A 20659-nucleotide genomic window follows, 5' to 3' on the forward strand; every position below is an offset into this window, starting at 1 on the left:
GTCGTCCATTACACCGTCCATCCAAATGGGCATCGCAACAGCACTCTAATGGTCTGATATTTACCAATATTTAGACATGACAAACTTCCGTGCCTGCTTTGTATATATTGAGTCTCTTTTGATATTTGCAATTATTTTGTGATAACCTGAATAAATAAGACTCTGAAGAAACCATGCATAGATTTGTTGACTTTTCCAAAAATGACCAGTTCATTAAGCTTCATACAATTTAAACCCACGAAAACTTAAATATTGAATAAACAAAATGTTAACAACTTTTTGCTGGCGAATGGTTTCATTTCACAGAGGTATTGGTTATCTCCATCACATGGAATTATTATTGAAATTGAGAATTATTACCAGTAGGAGTAATGTTCTAATATTGGCCCGTTCCAGTTTCCAATTCAGATTACACCAACCGCACTTTAGTTTTACTCGGCGCTATTCCAATGAGTTTTGTCATTTACTGATGCAGCTGATTGTTAGAGCAGTGTAATGCGCTGACTTTATGACATTTAAACTCGGATAATCTCTGGAAAGCATGTGATCATTTTATTCTATTATGATGTGACACTTTGACACAGACGGATTCATGGCTAACTATAACAACTGCTGCTTTGTTGGAATTATCCTTGCAATCGTGGGTACTTTTTGTGTGTTTTTTTCATGATTAAGGTAATGTCACTCCAACAACTATAATTGAATTCTAATAATTATTAACATCATGCTCTTCGAGTAAATTTTTTATTCGTCCCAGGGTTTGTTATCAACTTTTTATACGAATGATATTCAATTATTCATAGCAAATATTATTTTAGCTAGCTGTGTATTAAGACACTTCATTTATAATTCATTCTTTTGAAATAATGACTGAATTACTTTTACAATGACGGCTGTAATGTTATTACATTTCAAATTTGAATCAGGAAGAAATACGATGCGAAATGAACAGCGAAGGATCGAACGGAAACATAGCACTGACTTTTTCAATATTAATACAGACAAGTAAAATTGCATTCTCATTTTACTGACGTACATAAATATTCTTTTACTTCTTGGTCGACTTTAAATAATTGCATACACATATTCACGGACAATGATAATAATGGTGGTGATGGTGATGATGATGATGATGATGACGACGACGACGACGACGATGATGATGATCTTAGCATTTTTCTTTAGGTAACATAACATAAGATATCTTTATTAAGTACGCTGATGTGTCTCAAAATTATTTTAACGAAGAAATCGAACGCGATATATATGCTATTATATAACATTATTATTAACATTTGTTGGGATTTTTTTATATTGACCTGTCTGTTATTTTTTAGAGAACACAATCGAGGTATTGTCATGGCATTGGTGTTTTGTACGTTTGATTTCTGAAAGTCTGTTTCAAATACTGTGTAACACTGTCAGTATTACTTTTTTCATACATGTGGTGATATTTCTTCGCATGTAATTCATAAAATATTATCTTGTCCGCGGCCATAGTTTTGTCGACTCCGCCATCGTGCAAAAACTGACTCCACCTTGATTATATTTCAATATCCTTTCACGCGAAAATGAATGCTCATGTCAGTAGTGTGTGTATTGAGAACCATAACTATGGCGTGAATCATTATAGAGTATTGCCCCTTTTCAACTGAGGAAAACGTGCGTGCGTTGATGTTCGCTTCTGGTGCTCTCGTTTTGAATTTTCGCGTGGAATAAGACGCACCCAGTATTTTTTTTTAAATCTACACTCAATTTTTATAGGATAAGTGTTTTGTAACTGACACCGCAACCACAGCAACAACAAACAACAGAAGTGTACCAATAGGAAAAATAAATCGACAGAGCAAGAGGTGTCCTGGTAGCACCAACCTGAGCTCCGGAATATATGATTGCGTTACTTTACGAATTCTAATCTAATTAGCGACCCGCCGATCACGAACTTGGAATACTCTTGGTTAACCTGTATGGATTCATATTCGCCCTTGCGCGCCCTCTGGCGTCAACTACTTTGACCAAGCACGAGTGGTTATTCTGCGGTAATTCGTCGCTATTCGTCCAGCCATCAATTAATTTAAGTACTTTGTTGGTGCTCAACCTCTTGGGATCAAGGTACAGACTCATTAATTAACGTTTTGTTGTAAGTTTGAGAGGTGGAAGCGGGAAGGTTTTAAATGCGTTCTTTTTTAATGCCACTTAGAACCTTTCCCTCTTATCCCGCGTGCTAGAGATGTCGCTGAATCGATGCTATTGCAAACTAATAATAATGACAAGATGTAGTTAAACAAGGACATCTAGTTCAAGAGAACAAATGATAAATACCATTAATTGGAATATCAATGATTTGCTCTGTAATCAATACATACCGAAGCAGATGTCCGGTAGATGTTTTTGTTTGCGGACAGAGATTTAACAGGGAATCCAAACAAAATATGGAAAACAAAACAAATAGTCCGTTCGAGATGAAAAGGTTCCTACGGGTATTAATTGCCATCTAGTCGTATAGTTTATAGAGCTGTACTGTTTCAAAATTACTGAGAAAACAGACAATAAGAATTTAAATACCATAATGCAAGTGCACTTCACCGTCATCATATTTTCAAGAACACTTATGAGCCCTCAACTTGACTATTGAGTATCTGAAGTCGTCTAAGACTTAGACCTTCTAGTCATTTTATTACCAAACCGATTAGCATATACACTTTTAAGAATGCTGATAGGCCCTCTGGCTCTCTTTGACATTCTGCCCTGCAACTTTCCTTGTTGTCAAAATCCATACAAACAGCAGCAGCAAAAACAATAACAGCAACAACATCACCCACAACAACAACATCATCATCATCATCATCATCATCATCATCATCGTCGTCGTCGTCGTCATCATCGTCGTCGTCGTGGTCATCATCATCGTCGTCGTCGTCGTCGTCATCGTCATCGTCATCATCATCATCATCATCATCCTCATACACTATTTGGTTACTTATTTCCGTTCGTACATATTAAATAAAATAATTATCGTAATGAATATTTTGTATACGTTTTTATTAAAATGCATTTTTTGTCCTAACATCCCCATTAGGCGGTGAACGTGGCTGACGGGTGGCACGCGTTCGACAACACCGAGTACCACTGCTGGGATCTTACCGCCAGTGCCACCAACCCCGTACCCGTCAGCTGTGAAGGTACGGTTATTATTTCGTCTATTTATATATACAATAATATATTCGCAAGGTGGTGCACTTGGCTCGCACGTAACACGCGTTCAAAATTGCTGAGACCTGACCATGTGACCGTTCAACAAACTCCGTACCGGTACTTGTAAACTGTGATGGTACTGTCTACATCCGCAAACAAGAATCTTCTTACTTGTTTCTGCGAAGGTATATATGAATGTATGAGTTTGTTTTTTCCCCAAGCATCGCCAAAATTGATTGTCCTTATTTAATATGGTGGTAATACGATTTTTCTCTCTTACTTGCCAAACGAATAATTATCTAATAATCTAAATACAAGATTATTGAACAAACACATTTCTCTCCATTAAAGGATTCGAACTGCGGTGGGTGTCGATTCCTGGAGAAACAATACGAGCACAGGACGAGTTCAGTCTAACGTTCGAATTCATCGTCAACGACGCATTTTACACGTTCGCCGTAAACAACGGCTACTTTGACGGTATAGGGTCAGTCACGTAAGTCCTTTTATAACTTTATACTCTTAAGTTTATCCGAAGAGGTTTTGCGCGAAGTCCTAGTCTAAAATAATAGACGTGTTATACGGGATTCTTCCAGTCCATAACGTGAAGGATTTGCCATATAAAAAATCCGTCAACGTACAATTATTTGGACTACGCGAAGTCCAAGACCGGGTCACGAGTCCGTTTTTCTGCGCAAATAAAAATAAACGCACTGTTGTCCTTTTTGAGAGATCAAGCAAACGACCTCCGGCGGCTCTCGATCCACAATAATCTTGACTAAGTGGCATATTACCTTGTAATTTTGCCGGCATTAAACACTTAAAATGGGCCGATCAATTTCGTGCATCGAGAAAAATATTTTCATAAAAAAACTTTAAGTTCAAAATACGTCCAAGAATTTGTATGTTCAGTTTTAGGTAGGTGCAATGATACAATGTTTCAAAATTCTTATTCAGGTTTCTTATTACAATCATCCTGTTACATCCAAACGAACCTAAGGAAATCATTGAAATGTGATGAGGGCAATATATGTTATTTATTCTTTACGGATACGTATCATAAATCTTATCTAACTTAACGTTGTCTAAGGATGGTAGTGGAGGCGCAGCCATGTTGTGGAACTTACGTTCGTTGCAAAAAAGACCTTACAAAATTACATGATTATCATGAGTCCGTATTTAAGGCTTACAATTAAACGTAACGTTGTTTTAGGACGGCGACGGAGGCAAAGACGTGGTGCGAGACAACGGTATGCCCGGAAGCGAAGGACGCCACGAAGACCAACTGCTGTATATGGCACGTGAACGTCCACTCCTGCCCCCTTGCGGACACCACGAACGGGCTGTGCGGGCCCTGGATCTCGCCCAGTGGCTCTACGTTTACGCACTCGGAAGTACTTGGTACGCAGGGAGTCAGACTTTAAGGAATCAGACAAAATAAGCTATTTCTCTGACAGCTCCATTTAATATTGATGCCTTATTACCCTAAATAATTTTGAGTTTTTTTGTGCGTTTTTTTTTTTAATGTTGATGATTGCGTTAGAGTGATAATTTATGCATAAAAACAGTATATATCATGGTTTAAGAAGAACAGGCATGTCTTCGTGCTTTAAAATAGCTGACTGCGTGATCGACATTTTTGAAAAAAAATGAAAAAAATGTTTATAATCTCTTCAGAGTGATAATTTGTGCGTAAAAACAGTAAATATATCATTGTTTAAGAAGAAAATACATGTATGAATACTTTGAAATAGAAAACCATTTTAGGCCGCTAGGCCCCCAGCCGCTAACTTCACGCCGCTAGGCCGCTAAACTGCTTGATCGATTTTTTTGAAAAAAATATTTATAATCGCTCCAGATTGATAATTTGTGCATTATGCAGTTGGTACACGTAAAGTGAGTCTACGTTGCGTTTGTTTGCAGACTCGAAATATGTCACTTAAACTACCGCAGACTCGCATTTCGTGTACCTCTTTAAAATAATATCTTGTTTTCTAAACAATTTTGCCGTTTATTATTGCTATTATTTATTGTGTCGTTGTGTTTCCAGTGGGCAGCGTGAATACCGGTAACTGGACATGTCATGTCGCGGGTCTCTACCAGACGGGTGTGACGTCTCTTATTGCGCACTTCCGGATAGCGGGGATACAGATGGCGTTGGAAACTAAAACCAAAGTCACCCCCAGAGCAGGTAATGACTTAAGGTGTGCGACCACACAATAAGCCATATCTGATGTTTCCAGTACATACCGTATCCGTTTGAACTGGAATATTTGTCATCTAATATTTTTCTATTTAAAAAATAAGCCAAGCATGATCTGATTGTTATTTTGTTGCTTTTCCATTTTTTTTCTTTCCGTGTTTTCTAACACGGCAGATTGAAATGTTTGTACCGATTTTACAATTAGTCCGCCAAATTTGTATGTGTTTAGCCTTAACCTTATTCTATAATCCTAACCCTAACCCCGACATAAAACAAACAATAACCCTTACCATTAATGTTTCGATAAACTATTGAAATATGATGGTGCAATTAATTAGCAATTTAGACTAAATGTAATCTTGACGTAGGAGAAATTACCTATTTTTTCCTCCCCAACATTGACTTTGTCGGAAGTAAAACGAAAACAAAAATGTCTCTAAATTACTTTGCATGAACCATTAATTTTTTTGTTTGATCTACTTAAGCATTTGCGGAAGAAATTATGTCGGAGTAAATGTCAGGTTGGAACTTAGTATTTTGTCTTGTTACAAATGCACCTTCAACTTGATTTTATTTTATTGCCAATTTGGGCAAAGTCCTGGACCGTTTCAATTAATTTTTAAGTTGATTTTAGTCAAAAATTGAAATTATTTTAGCGTCATATTTTCCTCATTTTCCTACATACTTGTGTGAATTGAACTTGAGGCAGTATTAAAAAGGATCACAAGATAAGGAAGTCAAAACCAATCAATATGTTTACCATCTGCGAAGATAATTTGAGCTACGCCGAAATGCCTTTATTTAAACCAAGAATATTAATGAAATAAATATATTTCATACATGCTTAACGCCAATCGGCATAATTAAGTTTTCTTTTTTAAATAAATACAGTCTATATGTATATATGTAAGTCTCAAAGTCATTCTTCTTGTGTTGAAAGGGTACTGAACGAGCATGGAACGATTTTTATTTATTTAAGGTTTAAGTCTAAGGTACGCTTTTAAAAATGCAAGTGAGTAACATTAATGAAGGGGAAGCGAAATTGAAAAGAAAATGACGTCAACGAATTACGTTGGCTTGGACAAATAACACGTCGACTCATTACGTACACCGCCTCTCAGTTAATTAAAAGTTTATTATTCGAGATGCTTGTGTGTTTGATTCATTAAACGAAATAAGGTTAAAAGTCTCATTTAATTGGCTAGTTAAGCTTAAAATAAGACGAAACGTCCTTTATTGTATCCTTTTTTATAATCGAAATTCATTTTCGATTATTAGCACACTGTCAGTCTATTTTGTGGTGCATTAGCTGTTTTCCATAATATGATTTTACAGACAACTTTTTGTATCTTGTTCAAAGCAGCACTGTCTGCCTAGAGTATACCATATCATATGTTCAAAACAAATTATCCCATTGACTTTATTTATAATATTAATGAAATGTTCCGTTTGTATTGTGTTTATATTTCATATGCAAAACGACCATGACTCGTTTGCAAATCAAAATGTAACACACACTTTGTTTAAAACTGTTTGTTGAATTACATGCCCCTGATTAAGTATTCCGTTGGGAGAACTAAATATGCAGCTTGATATCCATTTTCTATTGTTGTTGATGATGTTGCTGTTGTTATTATTACTGCTGCTGCTGCTGTTGTTGTTGTTGTTGTTGTTGTTAAAGTTCTTATTATTGTTGTTGTTGTTGAAGTCTTTATTGTTGTTGTTGTTGTTGTTGTTGTTGTCGAATCCTATACTTATTGTGTTTGCTGAGGACCCATAATTCTTGAAGAAATGACTCTGAAGTTGTAACGAATATTTGCACACTAGTTGACTTGAATTATTTTTGATGTCGTCGTCGTCGTTGTTGTTGTTGTTGTCGTCGTTGTTGTTGTTGTTGTTGTTGTGAAGAGGTCTACCATAAAGCTTATTTACGATAAGAATAAGTTAGAAACGAAGTCCGTTTGCACGTGTCCTTGCGATATATATAAATGTTCTCGTTTCATACACACTTGCAACCTTATTTAAATGACGGCTATGGTCATGCACTTGACTTTTACTAGTTGCAAATCACTTGCTCTCACGCGATGTACTTTTTCTGAAAACCAACGGATTCATTTGAACAACGGGCACACCAGTTGATTGATAAATGTTTTAAATGGAGTTTTCCGTTTTGGTTTTTTGAAATGAAACACAACATAGTTCTTCACAGTTTGTCTAAAAATGCACCATTCATAATTAAAACAATACATATAGTAATTAACTATCGATATGCATTAAAGACCGTTGTCCTTGACCTGGCAGTTTCAAGGTGATTTTCAATAGGTCAAGGTTGTTTTCCTTCTTTTTTGTCCCGTTTAAAACAGCACGGGACCATTCGTGTTTCAATTGATGTTTTTCTTTTATAGAATTTGTTTTAAGTTTATTTGTTTGTTTGTTTTTCTGTTGGTAATTGAATATCGGCCATACCCGTACGGACAATCGTCCTTTGCCTGGTCGTTTTAAGGTCTTACAGTTTACCCGTCAGAACGAACTCCTGACCTAATTGTAAATTCAATTTCAAAATCTACAATGAAATTTTGTTAACCAACTTTGTAACAAAGGAAAAACTTCTCCAACACAAGGGCGTTGGGCAAATAAGGCCATGTTTGGTGTCGGTAACTTTTCTTTCGAAACGGAAATCACATTTTCAGTCATGTGTGTACTCGATGACGTGATAATTAATATTAGGCGGTCTGTAAATACATTGAGGTTATGAACTAGAATTCAAGCCCAAGCTCAGGTCAACTGTACTTAGTTTTGGTGTCTGTCCATGATACGAAGTTTGGGAGTTCCGAAGTATAATTATAAGTGTACTGTAACAAGGACCCTAATGTCACGCTACGTTTCATCATTCTTATTCTCCAAAATGTTTCAATTAAGATAAGCAAAGGAGTTAGGGTCGGGGATGACGGAGTCAACATTTTTATGTCAATATTAGAGGGGGAACAAATCTTTCCGACTGATAGTAGCAAAACTGTTCCTAGCCACTACCAACATTTAAATCATCTCTAATCCGACTCTGATAACTACATTTGGTATTTAATTTCTTCCACCAGTTTCCTGTAATATTAAGCCTCGGTATTCGGTTCGTTTGGACCATAAGAACGGTGTGCGGTAACGATGCGAGTTATATAGTGCATAGTGCTGTAATGGTGCCTATTATATATTACATAGTGCGGTAAAGGTGCGTATTATATAAAACAAAGCGCGGTAACGGTGCGTGTTATATATCGCATAGTGCTGTAATGGTGCCTATTATATATTACATAGTGCGGTAAAGGTGCGTATTATATAAATCAAAGCGCGGTAACGGTGCGTGTTATAGATCGCATAATGCTGTGATGATGCGTGTTATGTATTACTAAGTGCGGTTACGGTGCCTGTTATATATAACATAGTGCGGTAACGATGCGTATTATGTATTGCATAGTGCGGTAACGGTGCGTGTTATATATTACAAAGTGCTGTTATGGTGTGTGTTATATATGACAAAGTGCGGCAATGGTGTGTTTTATATATAATAAAGTGCTGTAATGGTACGTGTTAAGTATTACAAAGTGCGGTTACGGTGCCTGTTATATATGACATAGTGTGATAACGGTGCATGTTATATATTACGAAGTGCGGTTACGGTGCCTGTTATATATGACATAGTGTGGTAACGGTGCGTGTTATACATTACAAAGTATTGTAACGGTGCGTGTTATATATTACGGAGATAGGTAACGGTGCGTGTTATATATTACAAAGTGCTGAATTGGTGCGTGTTATATATTATAAAGTGCGGTAACGGTGCGTGTTATACTCGTACATTACAAAGTCGTGTAACGGTGCGTGTTATATATTACAAAGTGCTGTTATATATTATAAAGTACGGTAACGGTGCGTGTTATACTCGTTTATTACAAAGTGCTGAATTGGTGCGTGTTATATATTATAAAGTGCGGTAACGGTGCGTGTTATACTCGTACATTACAAAGTCGTGTAACGGTGCGTGTTATATATTACAAAGTGCTGTTATATATTATAAAGTGCGGTAACGGTGCGTGTTATACTCGTTCATTACAAAGTGCTGTAATGGTGCGTGTTGTGTATTGCATAGTGCGGTAACAGTGCGTGTTATACATAACGAAGCGCTGAGTAGTGCAGCTCCAGCTAAACCTAGAAAATCCGGGCGTGCCTGATCCATGAAACTCTGGCATCAACAGGAGGAGAGTGAAATGGGAAGGGGGGGGGGTTAGAGGAATTGTGGGGTATGGCTGGGAGGGGGATAGGAGAGGTTATTTGGGAGTGTCCAAGGATATGTAGGGGAAGAGGGGGGAAATTGGGTGATAACTTAAAGGGTAGGCCTAAACCTTGACGCCCTTGCATGCCACTGCACGCAGTGATAATGAAAATGAAAGCATGAGGGGGGTTAAGAGCAAGTATAGGGGGATGGAAGGGTGTGGGAGATATATGTGGGAGGATATTGCTGTGCTGCACCATTAGTGAGGTGAAATTTGCTCAAGGTATATGGTGTGCTGTGGAAGGATGAATAGTTGTTTGAATAGTGAGGGTGTGTCTCACTCGTGAATCAGAGCTTGTGTCTGCATCAACAAATGAAAAAAAAACTGGGGTTGGGAGATGTTTTTATAGGATAAAAATAAAATTTTGTTTATGTATGTTTGATATGGTATAAACATTGACAATAAGACATTGAATTGCTGTAATCTATTGTTTGTCAATAATTTTTTAATGTCTACCCATTTGTTGTACGTTTTAGCCCACTTGAGGGTTTTCTGCCCATAAAGGTGGGCTTATAAAAACCGCACCATCCGGTGTTAACAGGTGCGTGCGTGTTATATATTACGGAGATAGGTAACGGTGAGTGATATATATTACAAAGTGCCGTAATGGTGCGTGTTATATATTATAAAGTGAGATAATGGTGCGTGTTATAAATTACAAAGTGCGGTAATGGTGTGTGTTATATAAAACAAAGTGCGGTATCGGTGCGTGCTATATATAACAAAGGATGGTAATGGTGCGTGTTATATATAATAAAGTGCGGAGACGGTGCGTGTTATATAAAACAAATTGCGGTAATGGTGCGTGTTATATATAGCACAGTGCTATAATGATGCGTGTTATATATTTTAAAGTGCGGTAACTCTTACATTACAAAGTGTTGTAATGGTGCGTGTTATGTATTGCATAGTGCGGTAACGGTGCGTGTTATACATAGCAAAGTGTTGTAACGGTGCGTGCGTGTTAAATATTACGGAGATAGGTAAAGGTGAGTGTAATATATTACAACGTGCCGTAATGGTGCGTGTTATATATTACAAAGTGCGGTAACGGTGCGTGTTATATAAAACAAATTGCGGTAATGGTGCGTGTTATATATAACAAATGCGATAACGGTGCGTGTTATATATAACAAAGTGCGGTAACGGTGCGTGTTATATGTAACAAAGTACTATAACGGTGCGTGTTATATATTACATAGTACGGAAACGGTGCGTGTTATACATTAAAAAGTGCGATAACGGTGCGTGTTATATATAACAAAGTACTGTAACGGTGCGTGTTATATATTACATAGAACGGAAACGGTGCGTGTTATACATTAAAAAGTGCGATAGCGGTACGTGTTATATATAACAAAGTGCGGTAACGGTGCGTGTTATATATAATAAAGTGCGGTAACGGTGCGTGTTATATATAACAAAGTGCGGTAACGGTGCGTGTTATATCACAAAGTGCGGTTACGGTGCGTGTTATATATAACAAAGTGCAGTAACGGTGCATGTGATATTTCACAAAGTGAAATAACGGTGCGTGTTATATATAATAAAGTGCGATAACGGTGCGTGTTATATATAATAAAGTGCGATAACGGTGCGTGTTATATATAACAAAGTGCGGAAACGGTGGTGTTATATATAACAAAGTGCGGTAACGGTGAGTTTTATATATAACAAAGTGCGGTAACGGTGCGTGTTATATATAACAAAGTGCGGTAACGGTGTGTGTTACACATTACAAAGTGCGGTAACGGTGCGTGTTATATCACAAAGTGCGGTTACGGTGCGTGTTATATATAACAAAGTGCAGAAACGGTGCGTGTGATATTTCACATAGTGCGGTAACGGTGCGTGTTATATATCACAAAGTGCGGTAACGGTTCATGTTATATATCACAAAGTGCGGTAACGGTGCTTGTTATATATCACAAAGTGCGGTAACGGTGCGTGTTATATCACAAAGTGCGGTAAAGGTGCGTGTTATATATCACAAAGTGCGATTATTGTGCGTGTTATTTACTACGAAGTTAGGAAACGGGTCGTGTTATATATTACATAGCGCTGTACCGTTGTGTGTCTTATATTAAAGAGTGCGGTAACGGTGACTGTGAGAGCGACGAGGGTGAAGACTGCGAGTCGTGCCCCAAGGACTGCGGTAAATGTCCCCTCAAAGCGTGGCAGATCGGCCTCATAGCTGCATTCTCATTCATGGCAGTGCTAGGTGCGGCAGGGGTCATTCTGGTACGAACATTGTACTTATTATTTTGTGTTGTTCATTCGAATACCAAAAGTTTGATCGAATATTCGAATATTCGAATATTAGTTTGCATCCCTAGTTCTTACTATTCTTATTATTGTATTTTGTACTTCATCTAAAAGATGGTTCACCAATGATTTTTAAATGATGATGTTGACGCTGATAATAACAAATCATGAATGTTTTACTAATTGTTTGTGTTTTTTTTTCTCAGTATTTCCAAATTCAGAAGAGAAAACTGCTGTGGGATGAGAGTTGGATCGTTCCGTTGGAGGACATCAAAGAAGGTAAACGGTCGTACTTTGTCCTATTTAATGCCGTTATGAACATGTACGGCAGTACTTTGTCCCATTTAATGCCGTAACGAAAGTCTGCGGCCATACTTTGTCCCATCTAGTGCCGTTTTGAAGGTGTGCGGCCGTACTTTGTCCCATCTTATGCCGCTATGAAGGTGTACGGCCTTACTTTGTCCTATATAGTGTCGCTTAAAAGGTGTACGGCAGTACTTTGTCCCATCTAATGCCGCTATGAAGGTGTACGGCCGTACTTTGTCTCATCTAATGCCGCTATGAAGGTGTGCGGCCGTACTTTGTCCCATCTTATGCCGCTATGAAGGTGTACGGCCGTACTTTGTCTCATCTAATGCCGCTATGAAGGTGTGCGGCCGTACTTTGTCCCATCTTATGCCGCTATGAAGGTGTACGGCCGTACTTTGTCCTATATATAGTGTCGCTTTAAAGGTGTACGGCAGTACTTTGTCCTATTTAGTGACGCTATGAAGGTGAACGGCCGTACTTTGCCCATTCTAATGCCGCTATGAAGGTGTTCGGCCGTACTTTGTCCTATATAGTGTCGCTATAAAAGTGTACGGTAGTACTTTGTCCTATTTAGTGCCGCTATGAAGGTGTACGGCCGTACTTTGTACCATCTAATGCCGCTATAAAAGTGTACAGCCGTATTTTGTCCTATGTAGTGCCGCTATGAAGGTATACGGCCGTACTTTGTCCTATTTAGTGCCGTAATGAGGGTATCACACCGTACTTTGTCCCATCTAATGTCGTTATGAAGGTGTACGGGCCCAAATGCCGCTATGAAGGTATACGATCGTACTTTGTCCCATCCAATGCCGCTATGAAGGTAAACGGCCGCACTTTGCCCTATCTAGTACTGGTTTTAAGTTGTACGGCCGTACTTTGTCCTATTTAGTGCCACTATGTATGAAGGTGTACGGCCGTACGTTGTCCCATTGAGTGCCGCTTTGAAGGTGCACGGCTATAGTATGTCTTTTTAGTGTCGCTGTGAAAGAGCCCATCTATTTTAAATGTGTCTGCCTAAACATCGAGAAAATCAAATGTAGAATAGGTATATCTGGGAATCTCCCAATCTGAAACGCTCCTCACATGCATCGAACCTCGGACAAGTCAGCAAAGACTACAAATATTACAAATTAATGTTTATCCAACCATCAACAGACGAGGGCATGCATGGCGGGTTCGGGAGTATGTTGGGCAGCACGATGGACCTGTCCACCACCGCCAGCGACGGAACCCGCAGTATGGCCGTGTCTGCTGCGAAACGACAGGTGTTCGTCAAGACAGCCATGCTGTACGTATTGGCTTTAAGCTTCGATTGTTTTCTACAAAAAAATGCAAGTTTATGGATCAAAATGTTTTGATTACGTCTATCGTTTAAGCTACCATATCTTTATATTACGAATACAATTAATTAACACTCTTAAAATGTCTTGAAGCATTGCCTTACGAATCTTGTAGATATTTTCAGCAAACCGTAAGATTGAGTGCTTATCAAACTTCGATTATTTGATACATGGTATTTGTCTACAGGCGGGGACGTACAGTGGCGGTTCGTCACGTGCGGAAGAAGGAGTTTACGCTCACCAAGAAGGTCCGCCTCGATGTCAGGGCCGTCAGGTTGGGACAATGCGACGAGTGTTAGATTGTACTTACAGATCGTTTTGTTCGTAAAAAATCCTTCAAAAGCGCAAGTTTTTGAAACAAAATGGATATAAATTTCTTCAAACGTTAACAACAAAATTTAAAATGATCACACATTTTTTAAAAGGGTGTACATGAATTTTGTGATGTATATTATATACTTCTTCCAGAGAGTGCGATAACGTGAATCTGTGCCGGTTTTTGGGCGCGAGCATCGTGGCACCCAACATCCGTGTTCTAACGGAGTACTGTCCTAAGGGGAGCCTCAGTGATGTCCTCCTTAATGATGACATTCCACTCAACTGGGCCTTCCGGTAAGTTTTACTCTGCCGATTTGGGGTGGAGGGGGCGATCCGTGTGACGCCAAAAATCCTCAGTGTGCTCAACTGGGCATTCAAGTTGTTTATCGGATTCGGGTCGTTCAATGTTTGTGGTTTGACTGGTTGGTACCAGGCCCTTAATTCAGTGTCTTTGTTTTATGATATTATGGTTGTGTAGGCATCCTGGTGAAATAAAAAGGGTTGAAATATAATGTATGCCATAGTGTATGCCATAATGGCTTAGTGTATACGGTAAAAGACCACAACTATCAATATTGATATCAACTTTTTCAGTTTTATAAATGAAAAAATAATAATTCTACATTAAAAAAAAACATATTTAATCCAAGATCGACCCATTGCGACACATACCAATGCTCGAAAAGGAAGCACGTCGTTACCCGACGGTGCCACTCATTTGGATCCATCTCCCTACGTTTATTATATATTTTTTATCAGGTTTTCGTTAAAAAACAGATACTAGAATGGGGATGTCGTTGCCGAGCGGGCGTCAAAGATTGGTTTCAGCCCAATCACTTTAGCTAGCCTAGCATTGATGGATAGAAATGAAAGCCGTTGTGTATGTAGCTTATGGGAAGAATTAGCCTTGGATTGCTTTTGATGGTCAAGGCCAAGGTAACTGTTTGAAAAATGTTTCAGCACAATAACTTATAAAAGAATTGATGGATCGTGATGAACGTTGGTGAGTAGGTAGCTTATATAAAGAGCTAGTTTCTGATTGCCTTTTAAGGTTAGGGTATAGTCAAGGTTAAGATAACTGTACAATTTTTCCGCTTAATCACTAAAATAGAAATTAATGGATATTGGTTAACGTTGGTGTGTAGGTAGGTTATGTGAAGAGCTAGCTTGGGATTGCTTTTGCGGGGGATGGGTTCAATGTCACTGTTATAAAAACAGAAAATGGTTTCCGCTCCGTCTATATTTTTTTCCGTAACTTAAGTTTACTTAAGCTAACTTTTATTGATAGTAATGAAAGAATGGAAGAACTAGCTTGTTAGTATTTGTACTAGGTTTTGTTCGCGGCGGACGCCTCGCGCGAGGTGCAGGACCTCTACTGCAAGCGCCTCTATCATGGCCACCTCCAATCTTACAATATCATTGCCTGGTATTTATAATACATGAAATTGTATTTTTTATAAGATTTTCATTCGCGGCGGACGTGTCACGCGGAATGCAGCACCTGCACAATCACCACCTCTACCACGGCCGCCTCAAGTCCAACAACTGTGTCGTGGACGACAGATGGACCGTCAAAATTACAGGTCAGAATAATGACGTCAGCGGATCATACTGACGTCACCGCTAGTCACGGATATTCCTTTCTTAATATCACTTAACATATAACAGCACATCATGGAAACCTTTGTCGTTAAAAGTAACAAAGAAACCCGATAAATAAAGTGTTCCGTTAACAGAAAAGAAAATATTAAAGTGACACTCTTATTCAAAATGTATACATACACATTTTGTGGGATAAACCTTACACTACTTACTAAATAATGCATTTATAAAAACTATTGATTACTGATGACATGATTGTTACCGTGCATTTAAAAGCTGAACATCTAAAACTATTCAGCGTAAAGCGTCTCATAAGGTAGAAATACCGTGTTTTCTGCACCTTTATTTCAAATTAAACTCGGTATCCTCCATAAGAACTATTGTTTTCGACATGTGCTCATCCATTTTGGTATATTAAAACATTTGTTTTAATTGTGGTAAATCTTATTTGAGATTAAGAGTACATCTTTAATGTATTGAATCAATTTCTTCACCATGGTAAGCTTTAAAGGCTGTTATGTCAGATTATGGTCTGCGGACGTTACGTGAGAATGATGACGTAACGCTGGATGGGGGCGATTGCGACTCGGCGGATTTTGAAGACGACGAGGACGAGTTTTACCAGGGGCGGCGCGCGCGCATCTACATAGCGCCGGAGTTCGCCGACGTCAAAGAGTTTGAGCCGACGGCCGCCTGTGACGTGTACGCCTTTGCTATCATATTGATTGAGATAGCAACAAGAAATGATCCGTATGGTGTAAGTCTTCGTTTCTTAATAGTAATTATAATTATTAATAACGACAATGATAATATTATAAAAGTCGGACGGTATCTATTTGAAAATGTTTACTTTTCAATGCTCATTTTCTAGCATTTAAATTATGTTCCGTTAAAGTTACCATCATTCATAAGTCCCTCGTGAATTCATGAAGTTGAAATCGTGTACTCGTGAATACATGAAGTTGAAATCGTGTACTCGTAAATTCATGAAGTTAAGTTGAAATCGTGTACTCGTGAATTCATGAAGTTGAAATCGTATACTCGTGAATTCATAGAGTTGAAATCGTGTACTCGTGAATTCATGAAGTTGAAATCGTGTGCTCGTAGTTTCATGAAGTTGAAATTGTGTACTCGTAAATTCATGAAGTTGAAATCGTGTACTCGTGAATTTCGTGAATTCATGAAGTTGAAATCGTGTACTCGTGAATTCATGAAGTTGAAATCGAGTACTCGTGAATTCATGAAATTGAAATCATGTACCCGTGAGTTCATGAGGTTGAACTCGTATACTCGTGAATTATCGTGAATTATGAAGTTGAAATCATGTACTCGTGAATTTATGAAGTGGAAATCGTGATCTCGTATTTTCGTGAAATGAAATCATGAAATCAGGTGTTTATGAAGCTTAAAATCAAGAAACCGTGAACTTTTATGTTTCTGACGGCATTATAAAAATATTATTCGAATTAAACAATGTATTAAGTCAAATGCCTTCAGAATATAGAATGTTGGAGCGCATGCAGATAATACAGTAAAGTTTATTTAAGTTCATACTAAAGAATACGCTTCTGGGGTACATTTTGTGTGAAAGAAAGGCAAAAAGAATTGTACAGCTCAGACTTTACTTTTTTATTCCTGGGTTACAAATAATGGGCAGGGCAGGCGTGAATATTTCTGGCCCTACATTGACCTCATCCCCACTGTTTCAGGACGAAGACGCGTTCAGTGTGCCGGCGTACTGGAAGCCCCCATTTCCGGATCTTTCACCCGATGCTTGTGAAAACAAGGACGACATCTGCCCGTGCGCAGAACACTACCTGCATGTGAGTGAAATGATAGAGTATGATTGAACTAAGTTGTCATAGATAATTAGATGTACAGTCGAACCCCGTTGAGTCGATCTCGCTTGGCTCGAATTTTTCGATGGCTCGAACTGAATGTAAAGGGCCGATTTCTTCATGCTGAAGGTAAGCATTCCTGCTTGGCTCGAACCTTCCGAGGCTTGAGGTGTTTTCGCCGGTCCCTGGGAGTTTGAGCTAACGGGTTTCGACTGTAGATACAAGCAAGTGTCCTTAGTTTTTAAAATAGTGTAAGAACATATTCATTGAGATCGCAATTCATTACGACATTCAGTTTTGCTATACGATAATATTTACGGAGATCACAATGTAGGTATCCGAATTACCAATCCATATTCAGAAATAATGTTAAATCTTGATGCCTAGTGACCCATGTAATTTTGATATCGTATGAAGGTAAATGTTTGGTGAGTTTTTCTATATATTTACATTACATAAATGACCGATTTTATTTTTAACACAAATATTTCGCTTTGTATTTTTGTGTTTTATGTCAACTGAAATCAGCATAGAAGGGCAAAAAAGCTTTTCTTGTAATACTATTTCAGGACTTCATTTTTCTTCATTCTGTGATAATATCTTCCTTTTGCGATAAGTTTATTCAGTCAATCTTAAATAACAAAACATTTTATAGATGGGAACGGGGTTCGACTGTATTGTCTCAATTACTGCCTAATAATGATAACTTGTTGATGGAATATCCATTGTACAAATAAAATAAAATGAAATGAACAATATACACATACTAGGTAGAAGTGTTTTTAGATGAAACTATGAATGGAATAGTTGTCAACATTTTAATAATGGATTTTCTCATTTTGTCTCTTTGTTTTTTTTCTTAGGAATTTGTACTTTTAGGTTTCAACACTTTTGTTTCATCTAATACTTATATGCTAAAAGACTGCTAAACCAAACATTTAAAAATATTATCTTGAAATGAATAAATGTCTACTTTCACTTCAAACACAGGTAAGTCTAGTACGTGTAAATGCGTCTCTTTAGTGTCAACTTAACCCTTGGTACACAGACTGATAGCAGTTTTGTGCTTCAAATTGTCGGAAGCCTTAATAAAACCAAACCGAGTTTGCAATCAGAAACACACATTGAACTTATTTATATAGCATTAAATCAATTAGCCTTTTCCCCAAATCGAGCATTTTCTACAAATGTTTCAGTTGATCGACCAGTGTTGGGACGACGACCCAGAAATGAGGCCGACATTTGATGCCATCAAGAAGACTATCCATCGCATTAACCCCAGCAAACTCAGCCCCGTTGACCTCATGATGGCGATGGTACGTGTTTTCTCAGCTGATATAAGTAGTATATACATGTTTGCAGATGATTAAACATTCAAAAAGATGGTTTAATGTAAAAGAAATCGAACATAAGCTTCGAAATAGTGTAATTCCGATAAATTCTGGTCGGCTGTGTATTATGTCGGGTCGGCTGTGTATTATGTCGGGTCGGCTGTTTATTATGTCGGGTCGGCTGTGTATTATGAAGAATGGTGTGAGGCTAATAATATGTCGTTCTACTAAATATAAATGCGTGATTACTGGAATAGTCTATAAAACAAAAAGATCATCCAGCCAGCATCAAGCAATACATGGAACGTCTTTATAAAATGTAAATAATCAGAAATGTGTGCATTCTCAGATTTAAGCTGTGTTCGAAATTTAACAAAAAAATTCACAATTAAAAAAAATGCAATGGCTCCTGCGTAAATACAATAAAATGTTTACATAGAAGGGTGGCAAGAATGTTACCTAAAAGACCAAACCGGTTTTCATATTTTGGATGGTTGCAACAGTTAAATAAACCATTGACTGTTGTTATTATATAAAAAAATGATATGGTACTACCATACATGTATAGTAAGATTTCCTTACATTTTCCAACGATGAATACTATAAAGGTCGGCATCCAAGTATGACCTAGTTCCAAATAAATTGCATCGTAAAACAAATTTCATTTAAACATTAGAGTCTCGATTCTTAGATCAGTGCTGTGCATCCATCAAATTAAAGTATTTTTCATTTCTTTCAAATAAAATATATCAAGTATGGGTGACAACTTTTTTTAAACTTTTAATACACATAACTAGGTTCACCATTCGGGAGATGCAATATCACTCACCTTGCATGTGCCTACACACTCCCGGATGACGTGATCCTCATTCAATGTTTACATTGATCCGGTTTTGTCTTTTATTCAATCCGTCTTTTATCATTAAAATAGCATGTGAACCGTTATTGATTGCCCTCTAATGGATGTTTTCATAATAAGAACAAAACATTCCGTCATTCTTCTGTATAATTTTAAAATCTAAATAAGCCCTCGATTTTACACCAGGCTAACAAATCCGTGACAAACAGCTACAATAGCGAACGTGATGCTACAATAGCGAACGTGATGCTACAATAGCGAACGTGATGCGATTGTGTTCGTTGAAAACTCAGTAATGGATATGATGCTAAAGCGATTTTCACGATTAGTTAAATCGTATCAAATCGGTTCATATAATATGTCCCACAAACATTTTCATGATATCAATGTCGTTGAATGCATTAATAAATAATGTAAGTCTGAAACACCGGCATCAGCTTGTGCTAGATTGCCAATGTCGTGGGCTGTATCCATCAGAATGTAGTATCATACGCGTGCGTGCGTTTAGTCCGACTCCGTATTCATTAACAACTTAAAGCGATTGGATAACGGAGATAACAAAACGAAACTTCCATCATTATTTTTGACAAAACTGTGTAAATTATAGTAATATTTGTTAGTTTTAATATTTACAAAAATACCATAACGATGTTTACGACTAATGCTCTTCAGTACAATAGAGATTTGATCAGGCTCAACACGTCTGTAAATATGGGTTCAGGTATATATTTTACACCGTAGATGGAGAAATATTCCAAACACCTTGAATCCATCGTGACTGATAGGACACAGGATCTCGTCGCTGAGAAGGCCAAAACCGACCGACTGCTCTATAGTAAGACCTCATTGGTTGTTGTTTGTCTATATTTAAGGGGACATATTATTGTGATGAGTTGGTTTATAGTGATGCATGTTATTTCAGAAAAAAAAAACTTTTCTCATACATGCGAAGTTCTAAACAGAGATTTATAGTGGTAGCCTCTGTATTCATAACACTTTCGGAGTTCCATCATCGACAATCTAAAACAAGAATATCTCAGAATGTTCTAAAACTTCATTGTCTCCGACTTGGTT

At 37.7% G+C, this 20659-nt stretch overlaps 1 protein-coding gene across 1 annotated transcript in view; it reads left to right on the plus strand.

Annotated features, from left to right (window-relative positions):
- Positions 1 to 549: 549 nt before the first annotated feature.
- LOC128214643 (atrial natriuretic peptide receptor 2-like) overlaps positions 550 to 20659 on the plus strand; it is a 30592-nt gene continuing 10482 nt past the window's right edge. The window contains exons 1-15 of the mRNA XM_052921207.1: positions 550 to 640; positions 3080 to 3182; positions 3547 to 3691; positions 4409 to 4596; positions 5246 to 5386; positions 11813 to 11964; positions 12195 to 12267; positions 13453 to 13585; positions 13825 to 13911; positions 14106 to 14249; positions 15417 to 15538; positions 16082 to 16314; positions 17267 to 17380; positions 18592 to 18711; positions 20327 to 20420. Coding sequence (XP_052777167.1) covers positions 593 to 640; positions 3080 to 3182; positions 3547 to 3691; positions 4409 to 4596; positions 5246 to 5386; positions 11813 to 11964; positions 12195 to 12267; positions 13453 to 13585; positions 13825 to 13911; positions 14106 to 14249; positions 15417 to 15538; positions 16082 to 16314; positions 17267 to 17380; positions 18592 to 18711; positions 20327 to 20420 — 1897 coding nt within the window. The 5' untranslated portion in view covers positions 550 to 592. The remainder of the gene's footprint in view (positions 641 to 3079; positions 3183 to 3546; positions 3692 to 4408; positions 4597 to 5245; positions 5387 to 11812; positions 11965 to 12194; positions 12268 to 13452; positions 13586 to 13824; positions 13912 to 14105; positions 14250 to 15416; positions 15539 to 16081; positions 16315 to 17266; positions 17381 to 18591; positions 18712 to 20326; positions 20421 to 20659) is intronic.

The sequence above is a fragment of the Mya arenaria genome, chromosome 13 (assembly GCF_026914265.1).
Source record: "Mya arenaria isolate MELC-2E11 chromosome 13, ASM2691426v1".
In the NCBI taxonomy this organism is placed as follows: domain Eukaryota; kingdom Metazoa; phylum Mollusca; class Bivalvia; order Myida; family Myidae; genus Mya; species Mya arenaria.